Source organism: Cyprinodon variegatus, unplaced genomic scaffold, assembly GCF_000732505.1.
Source record: "Cyprinodon variegatus isolate N-32 unplaced genomic scaffold, C_variegatus-1.0 Scaffold391, whole genome shotgun sequence".
Taxonomy (NCBI): domain Eukaryota; kingdom Metazoa; phylum Chordata; class Actinopteri; order Cyprinodontiformes; family Cyprinodontidae; genus Cyprinodon; species Cyprinodon variegatus.
Genome location: NW_015150844.1, coordinates 659,754 through 669,704, shown reverse-complemented (window position 1 = coordinate 669,704; position 9,951 = coordinate 659,754). Strand labels below are relative to the sequence as shown.

General features: G+C 39.9%; 1 protein-coding gene across 1 annotated transcript; it reads right to left on the bottom strand.

The window, feature by feature from the left end:
- Positions 1-229: 229 nt before the first annotated feature.
- On the bottom strand, positions 230-3,018 carry LOC107092715 (leucine-rich repeat-containing protein 3-like). The gene is made up of 2 exons (XM_015387324.1): positions 2,724-3,018; positions 230-1,775 (listed from the first exon to the last, which is right to left on the bottom strand). Exon 2 carries the CDS (start codon positions 1,450-1,452, stop codon positions 652-654), a length of 801 nt encoding a protein of 266 aa, XP_015242810.1. The 5' UTR covers positions 1,453-1,775; positions 2,724-3,018; the 3' UTR covers positions 230-651.
- Positions 3,019-9,951: the final 6,933 nt, after the last annotated feature.

Genomic DNA, 9,951 nt, shown 5'->3' with positions numbered 1-9,951 from the left:
GAAAACAGTTTAGCTTGTTACAGAAGCTACAAAACTGACCTTCCTTTGAGCAGATTGAGTTTCTGGAGCATCACATTTGTGGCGTCAATTAAACGCTCAAAATGGCCAGAAAAAGAGAACTTTCATCTGAAACTAGACAGTCTATTCTTGTTCTTAGAAATGAAGGCTATTTCGTGTGAGAAATTGCTAAGAAATTGAAGATTTCCTACAACGGTGTGTACTACTCCCTCTCCTCTAAAATAAGGACATTTCAATGTGACCCCAAACTTTTGAACGGTAGTGTATATGTCTTCAGTAAGATATTTATTTTCATGATGTGTTTGCAAACAGTTCCTAGTAATTCTATTCCAATCTGATGTTGACATGAACCACTAGCGATAAATGAATTCAGAATGTGATGGCTGGTAGTGCATGGCTCAAGTCAATTAGAAACGCCTGCAATTCAATGTTAACATGAAGATTCAGGTTGATATCAAGACAACATTCTCCTTACTGGGGTACTGTTAGTTTTCCTGGGTTTCTTACCCAGAAACACGGTTCTGATCATGATGAATGCAGTGTAAATGATTTGGGCCAATGAAGGGATGCATTTAAAGCTTCCTGCAGTCAGAACACATCTACACACTCACAGGCAATTACACACATGTCCTGTTAAAGAACTGTACTGATAGTGTCAAAGTCCTTGCTTATCTGAGAGTTGCTGGGCAGTGACTTGAGGTACTCCAGGTGCCTCCTTGCATCCTCCTGATTGTGTCTTACATAGTAGATCACGTAGGCGATTACCATGGTGAACCATCCAAACATAGTGACAAACATGGCTACATCTGTGGTTTTGTGGTGAAAAGTGCAGAAGTTGATCCCTGAGTCCAGCACCTGGATAATCGGTTTACCAGCGTATTCCTCCTGCACCGCAGTGTGGCAGATCACCTCGTTCACGGTTTCGGGGTCCAGGCGCAGCTCCCTCAGGACCTCCTGCAGCGTGCACTCACAGTGCCACGGATTGTTCGAGAGGTTAATCTTTGCCCGCAGACGGGCAAATGCCTCTTTTGGGACATTTTGGATGTTATTGTTTGATAAATCAAGCACCAGGAGGCTGTCGGAAACACCCTGAAACGCTCCCATGTCCACCGTCTCAATGTCATTGTTGGACAGGTCCAGCTCCTGAAGGTAATGCAGCTCTCTGAAGGCCTGGTTGGGAATGTGTGTTATGTGGTTGGCTGCCAAAACCAGGACAACCGTATCTCTGGGAAGATCTGGTGGGATCTTTTCAAGGTTGCGAGACATGCATTGGACCACCATCAAGCTATTCTTTTCAATGCAATGACAAATGGAGGGACAAGCCATCACGGATACATTTTGTAAAAGTATCCCAGAGAGCAAACCCCCTATCAGGGCAAGGCCATTGAACATGAGGGATACCCTGAACATCCGAGGGCTTGCAAAGTCCTGCATAATTAGCAGGGACTTCCAAAAAGTCTTGTCAAGCAAAATAGTTCATAGTTCAATCTGTTTCTCTCCTTCATTAGACTTTAAGATGCCAGAATTAGCATTCATTCACAGAAATGTGGATGTTTATCTGGAGATAATCCATAAAAAATCGATTTGGAAGAGTTTTACGCAATCTTTTGAAGCACGTTTGAAAAGAGCACATCCAAAAACCGAGCTGCTCGCTGAGCATATTCCAGCAGAAAGCTGTAATCTCCAGATTAACACGAGGATACGGGAAGACCCAAGAAGCAGAGACAGAGACGCTGGCCTCCAAACATCACATTTTGCTGTGAAAAAAACAAGAACAAAAAACACTGTTAATGTTGATAGGACAGTTTTTATTTTTAAATCCAGACTGTCACACCTACTGTATGAGTGTGCCTTTTTTTTTCATATGCAAAGTTACTGGCATTTCCATTTTGTTTAGAAATATATAACATGATTATGGAACAAAAATCAATTTATCCAAATGTCATAAAGCAGCAGGCGGACTTACATACAGGTCATCAGCGCGGTTTTCTCAGTTAATTAGGCCGCGCATAATGTACTCCTGATCTTCCAGCATTGTCTGCATTAATCTTAATTACATGATTTCACAGCTGGAAAAGCTTTGATACATATGCTTTTTGTTTTCTCTTAAGAGTTTTGCATTTTCAAGGACCTCTGCCTCCTATTCGTATCCCTGGGATAAGAATTGCTGGGGACTCTGAGTCCAACCATCCTGCAGCAGCATCATCAGGACTGTGCACCCTCTACTGGGCTAAACTGATCTCCCCATGAATCCCTGGCTGAGTTTGAGGTCATCCACTGCATCTCTTCTAGTCGTTCTCGTCTGTTTTCTCTTCTTGTTTTGCCTTAGGGTTGAAAAAAAGGATTGGGGGCATCTTATTATTATTCTGAGCTTACTACTAGACGAATGAAGAATGTGACAAACACACAGGTGCAGCTAAACATCAATCACTCAAAATATTCCACATTAAGCTTTCAATAGTTTAATAATGCTTGTCTAATTAGCAGATTTTATAAGTTTTCTGCTTAACATTTATGTTATACATGCATTTTCACTAAATAATCTTTCAAAGGAAGATTTTATGCAAATGACAATTTCAACTTGATTAACTATTAAGTGTGTAACTTGATTAAGCATTAATTAGGTAGCCTAATGAGTTTTTTCACTTGTGAATTTCAATCAAAGAAGTATTTCCAAATGAAAGAAATAGTTTAAACTTGCTCACCAAGGTGTGTAAAAGCGTTTTCTTATCCATGTCCGGCAGATATGTTTGAAGTTCATGTTGTGTTCCAGCTTAAGTGAAAGGATTTAGGACATCTCCGTGAAACACCAATGAAACCAGACAAGTTTCACTGTTTGTGAGAAAATCCACTTCGCTCCATCCTCATGACCTGCAGAAGGAATACTTCCTCAGCTGGGCAGTTCTCCCTACAGAAATGATCCCTGCTTCCACGTGCCGTTCCTTTTCATGCCTTTCTCATGCTTTCACTTGTTGAAGATCAAGGTGCCGATGGAGCAGGTGCAAGAGGAGCTTCATCTCATGCTCCTCTCCCTGAACAGAGTGCAGACTGGGCTGTTGTCCTCCTGCCTGCCTGCCTGCCTGCCTGCCTGCACCTCCCCTTTCTGTCTCCTCCTCCTTCAATTATTCCCTTTACTGGAGAAACTGGAGTGTGAGGATTGCTCGTGGCAAGGAACAGATATCCAAACACGTTCTAGGGTGCTAACTTTTTAATGTGACAGTTATATTTTGAAATGACTTTGGGCAAAGATTAGGTCTGGCTCTCTGGCTACAGTAAGTTATTGATTATTCTGCCTGCCCTAAGGGATCTTGTCTGTTCACAAAGCAGTGGATTAAGATGTCAGCTTTCAGATCTGCTATGGTTCAAATTAATAACTTCTTACTTCTATAAGACTTTAACCTGAAAACTTTATTCATTTTTAACCTCACTCAAATACAGTCATAGATTGACAAAATAAAAAAAAACAAACAAAAAAACAGTGATATCCAGGAAGAATCCTACAATTTGAATGTGGAATGCTTGAATGCTAAGATTGCAAACCAGTGAAGGAAATTGATGGAATTTACAAGGATGGCCACTAGAGGGCAGAAGTGATAGTTACACTGTAGATATGCAAACACTGCAATACACAGTGTGATCAGGTCACTTAGACCCAACATGGAGTGTTTTTGCATGGGGCCAAACCCTAATATTACCTTGAAAAGATGGGTAGAGTTGCCAATAACTTTATTCAAATAAGAGCAGCATAACTTCAATATATATTCATATTTTCTCTTAAGGAAAAGTAAAAACTAGCCGATCAAGAAAAAATTTAAGTATCACCTTTAAAGAAGTATGAGGTAAGAGGGTTCTTAAGTAGTCAGTAAATAATCGTAAGTTCTGATTAATATTTGTTAATACTGTAATGAAATAGTATGTTGGTATTTCAAAATGCAAATGACGTTAGAAATGCAATGAAATTATAAAACAAATGATTATTCCATAAATATTTCCTTGCAGAAAATGTATCAAACCAATTCTTACAGCAGTTAATGTGTTTACAATGTACCTCTAAAAGTGGTTTTTCACCTCTTATACTCATCCTTTTCTTCATCCATAGGGCCAAATCCACTAACAGCAAAATCACTTTAAATACTCTGTAAAGATTTATTTCAGGATTTGCGTAATGAAATTCAGTTATGTGTGAAAAAACAGAATTTACTGCTCATCTCTAGTTCATCCTGAAAGTTTTCTGTGGTGTGAGGTCACCTATGAGGTCAGGAATCTATGTAAATTTACTAATACCAAACTTTATGCACCTGCAGCCATTGAAGCTATTGGCAGACTCAACAAGCCAAGCCAAAACTTTTACTAAAGTAAGTGTAGCAATACTTATCTAATAATGGTACCAAGTAATGTAATGTAAAATGCTGTAAAACTACTTTTAAAAGGTAATTTTGTTTGAAATGTTACTCTTTATGTGACTTACTGAAACAGGATGGTTTCTGTAAACATATCCTTAATCTGAGGCCTTTGCTGAGAAACAAACAGCCTTAAACTGTATGTGAACGAAATAGCCTCCAAATCTTGCCATTAATTCTGGATGCTTAACTTTAATTAGCAAGTGATTTTATTTTTAAGAAGATTGTTTTTTTTTCTGTTTATTTTTCCATTTGGAAAAAAAAAGGATAAGCCAGGCATGTCAGGACTCCAGTCTGTGTGTTTGTCTTTTTGTGTAGTTCTCCCTTCCACCAGCAGGAGGCGCCTGGTTCTGGTCCGCCTCCTCACACACCTGATGACGGTTGCCTCGTTAGCAGACTGCTTTTAAGCTGCTGATTGCCACTACCTCGACGCGTGTTTGCCAGTTTTGGGTACTCTAGCCAAGCTGAGTTTTTGCTGAGTAAGACTGAGTTCTTGTCTACCTGAGTTTTAACTTCGTTGTTGTCTTTGCGTCTCGGCAGGAAGTCTTCCTGCAAACTGGATCTTTCCGGACCTCCTCTCCCAGGAGGGATCAACTGAGCCTTGAACTGAGCTGGGGATTCAGGAGGTTTGGATCCTTCTTCCTTGAACAGGACGTTAAGTTAACTCTCTGAGCAAGGGAATCATCTCCATAACGACCCGTTCAAGTACCGCAGAAAATCTGAGCGGCAGCCAGTTTCTCCGTTCACCAACAACCATCCGAGTTCTGGGTAAACCCTGTTCCGCCCTCCACCGAATCAGAATAACACTGGAAAACAGCACACAGATTGGAGTTAAAGATTCTACAACTTCTCTGGAAAAGTGAGACAACCACCCGATCCTCTTCTCCATATCCACGAATGAAATCTCCCACTGAGCCTGAACTAATCGTTTGTCTTCCCTTCACCTTCCAGTTCCGGTCGAGCCAAGTTCTGAGCAACTCCACACCGAGCCGAAACTCTTCAATAAACCTGTTAAACTTTTCATCAGTGTCTCTCTGAATTGGTTTCTCTGCATGTGGGTTCGAGCTTTAGATAAAATCATGACAAGGCATACAAAATGAAGATAAGGTCAGTAATGATTTTCTTATAGTTTCTTAAAATTGTGTCTGAAAAATAGTTCCTAAATGCTATTTTTCCATAATTTGCATTACTTGCCCATGGTATGTCTCTGTAATGTAGAGAAGTATTATTGTATAAAGACTAAGTTGGTAAATTCCATCCCAACTGATGGACACAGTTCCACTAACCAGCATATTGTCATTAGCATATGATTTTGTTGAACGGATTAAAGTTTTGGTTAATATTCCAATTTTTTGACATGTTGCTTCTGTTTAATTAGTTTTTGCCAATTTTAAACTCATTAAAAAAGTTCTGAAGTGTGTTATTTTCTGCTCACTGTTTGCATGTTTCAAAAAGAAGTGTTCATGTGAAAAGAGGTCCTTGTGACTCAATGGCAGTGTAATGAAGGCAGATTTAAACTGCAGATTTTTTCAGTTCTTATTCAAGTTATGAAATGTTAAAGGAGTGGAGTTTTTTTGGGCTTGAAGATGCTGGGAAGTCTGTAACTGCTGTGGGTGAAGCAGAGGTCACTCAGAGCTCAGAGACCATTAATCTCTGCAGACATGCTGCACTTTGACAACATGCCAAGGCTACACATGTTGTCCTCCACTTTTGTTTGCCTGTCAAACACACTAAACTCCAACAAAACCAAATGTTTGATCGTCTTTAAAGCTAAGGTTTACCTTGATGTTTAGAGACACCATGTTCAAGTGTGTCAAAAAAAATGAAAAATAAAACACGTAAATCAGAAATGGTACAGTAGGCTGATCCAGAGCTCAGAAGCAGAGTTGAATACAGGTACTGAATATTTGTCTGTTCTTGTTTGGCTGTGACGCCATCCTGGGGAGGGATATCAGCTGTGCTGCTTCCATTAACACCTTTGTTTATAGTTGGAGATTGTCCTTATTTTCCAGTGTGGTCCTGTTTCTCTGACTGTGACTGGCTAGATGTGCTATCTTCATCCTCTGACATGAGAGTTGACTCGAAGCTCGTCTGCCTGGCTGTGTGTTTCCTAGACCAGGCAGCCTTTTACAGCTGCTTTTTGTATTTCTGCTTCTGTCTCCTTGAACCCCAGACAGCCTCGGCAGATCACACTGAGCCTGGTTCTACTGGAGGATTCTTCCTGTTAAAAGGGAGTTTTTCCTCTCCACTGTCGCTACAAGCATGCTTAGTGTGAGGGATTGCATTCGAGTCAATAAGTCGATGCAATCAACGTGTTGTGAATTGGCGCTATATACATGTAAACTGAACTGAACTGAATTACACAAATCTAACTGCAAATCCTTAACAGAACACAACACCACCCAAAAAACACCTTCCAAGTCAATTCCTTGAAGTCCAAATTTCATTTGGTGCTGGTCAAAACAAGAAGGAAGGTCAAAGACATGGGGAACTGAGGATGTCAGCATACAGTATGTTAGTTGTCACGCAACCGCTAAGGCATTCAATTGGTTTTTCTGCTGTGGAGCTGATCATGTCTAGATGATGAACTTAGAAATTTTATAAGGCTGTGTGGGGGACCGAAATGCTAAATTTGATAAGACCTAGACTTTCTCCATCTCCTTATTAAACTGGAGGTCAGAGCTTCCTTTAAGCAATTATTTTCTATAAGCTTGATGGATTTTATCACAATGTTTTAATTGAAAGTCTGCAAAAGACAGAGTTGTTCATCATTAGGGGGTCGGTCAAAACATTCTACAAACAAAAATACAAAATTTACATTATTGTCTTTGTCTTTTAAAGTTCAAAGACATCCACTCTACAACACACCATAACTCCTTTTTTCTTGGAACTGGATTATGATTAGTTATCCATCTACAACAGTTTTAAAAAAAGAGCGTTACCTGCATCATGACCCAGAGAAAGTCTTTCAAATGACCTTCTCACAAGAAAAAAAAAATGAAATTGATCCTTTCTATTTGCAGTCTGCTGATGTAATTTCAATGTAGGTCAGCTGTCCCCAGAGTTGCAGGTGTCGTTTCAGCTACGAAGCTGGGCAGGCATTTCATTGGTCCAGGCCAGCCTCAGTTTGAGAATTTAGTGATCCAGCTGACATGATGGATTGTCCTCAACTGCCGAACTCTGCTAAATTAAGTCAGGAAATTACTCAAATAATTTCAGATTTGAGGGAGCTGCAGACTGGGGGTTTTTATCAATTTTTTTATGGAGGATTATTAAAATTTAGAGGAAACTGCTCTGTGTCTTATAAAGACCATGCAAGACAATTAGATTGAGTACTAACATACTGTCATTCATTCTTTTATAAATAAAAATGGATCTTTGAGTTAAATTATCACTATTTTTATAATTCTGGTAGAAGAGATGTGAGCAGATAAATAAGGCATTCCCATCACTAAAAATGTCCCTCCTCTTGGTGGATCTATCTATATCCTCGATCAGCTCAGGTTTCTCTACTTTTTTCTATGTTGTTTGACAGCAATCACTTTTACTATTGGTACTCAGAGAACACCTTCATTAAATAGATTATCTTGGTCCTGTTTAGGTATAAATATTCAAATAGGCATTATTGGAGTAAATATTTTTGGTGAATTTTCAAGGTGCAGTAAGTAATTTAAAAAATTAAGAAAAGATACTGTATCTAGGTAAATTATGTTTTACAGATTAGCTTAAATTTTGAATATACCCTGTTTGTAACTTATAAGACAGATAATTGTGAAAATCAAGCTCACCTGCCTCCTCCCAGTGGTCCTACTGCCCTATGTGGAAACAATTCGCTCCCAGTCAGAAACAACCAATCAGAGCAAGGAATGTCTTAGCAGCGTCTTAGCTCTTGCTTAAGTGATGCTCATATTTCTACCTCACTTGGTGGGTGTGTTCCATTTCAGAGGCTGCATCCTCCAAGGACCTGGTCTATCTGGATTGGATCCTTTGAGGTCCACGAAAATAAGGAGGCTGGAAGAGTTTTGGCTATGGATTCAAACAGGTCCAGCCTTCACTGGCTTTTACCACCTGTGCTCTATGTTGCCTAGCAACCATTACAGTTGACACACAAAGAATGGATACCAAACTTCTCACTTCTGTTCAGGGTAACATTTTTGACATTAACATTTCTGAGGAGCTTCAGCAGCAGTACCGTTGTCGTAAATATCATATTTATAGTCCCCACACTGCAGACACATTGGAATCTGTGCTTAAATGTCAGCCAAACCCATTTGCACAGAGACAGATAAAACCTTTCAGTAAACCAAACATTACCCGCCACATATCTGACTCAATAACCATTAAAAAACTATTTTGATTAATTTCAGATGGAACTATTCAAATACCTGTATTATATTTAACTGCAATTACAATATTCAGCACTGTTCGGCACTATTTACTTTTCCTCTGAGCACGGTGCAGCCGGCTTGCTTGGACTCGCAATGAATCACGGGATATCCAAGGCTACCTGACCCATCTGACCCAAAAGAAGGCTGCATTTGTCAGCCGCATAATGAGGTGTCTTCCAATCCAAACAGGCCTCAGAGCCGCGCTACGATACCAGTGGGGAGAGCAGTTCAGTCGCTTCACCGCATTATCAAATAGAAGGAGCTTATATCTAATGCTTCCCAGGTTAAATCCAACATGGTAGACCTTTGGAGCTCAGAACTTCAAGGCTGGTCAGAAATGGCGGCTGTGCCCTGATCTGAAGCTAAGGGAGGCCTGAGAACCTGAGCTGTGAAGGCACCAAAGGGGATGGCTGACTGGGACAAGCTGTGGAGCTACAAGAGAAAGAATAATTACTGATTTAAATGTCTTTTTAATTAAATTAAAAGGACAGGTTTAAAAAAACACAAATGGCAAAAAGCCTTTCTTAGTCTATTTTCTTATATTTTCAATCTTCCGTTTAGATTGAAATAAGCTTTGTCACCATCAGGTTCCTTCACCCTACGTCACATTCCCATCCAGTCCCAGATTGGTTGTTCTGTATCCATCATGAGCTTTATTTGTCCTCGCTTCACTCTTTTCACTATAATTGTGCCATTGACTACACCTTGGCATCGCTGCGCTCCTGGACACGTCTCTACAAAGGAATAACATGAAATCACCCTCTCCATTCGCATCATTCTCTTTCTATGTGAACACACCATCACAACTCATTATGGCAACATTAAATGAACTCCCTTTAGGGATATGACATTGTTACACACATATCTACAGAAATCTTTACATGTGTGAGTAATAAATGGAAGTGGCGACATGCACCTCAGCTTATCTCTATCCTTGTAAAAAAAATATTCACAGACACAATCAGTCTACAACAGTAATGATGGGATTTAGGTTACTAACCCACATGCAGAACACTCACAGAGTCAGAGGAAAAGTTTAACTGTTTATTAAAGAAAGAACACAAAGTTATATGACTGATGCTGGAAACAGATCCGGGACTGGTCACACAGGGTTCTCTGCAGAGAGGGACAGTTGGATTAGCCAG

Excerpts from the sequence above, each read along its gene's own strand:
- LOC107092715 (XM_015387324.1), bottom strand. The coding sequence starts at position 1,452 with ATGCAGGACTTTGCAAGCCCTCGGATGTTCAGGGTATCCCTCATGTTC.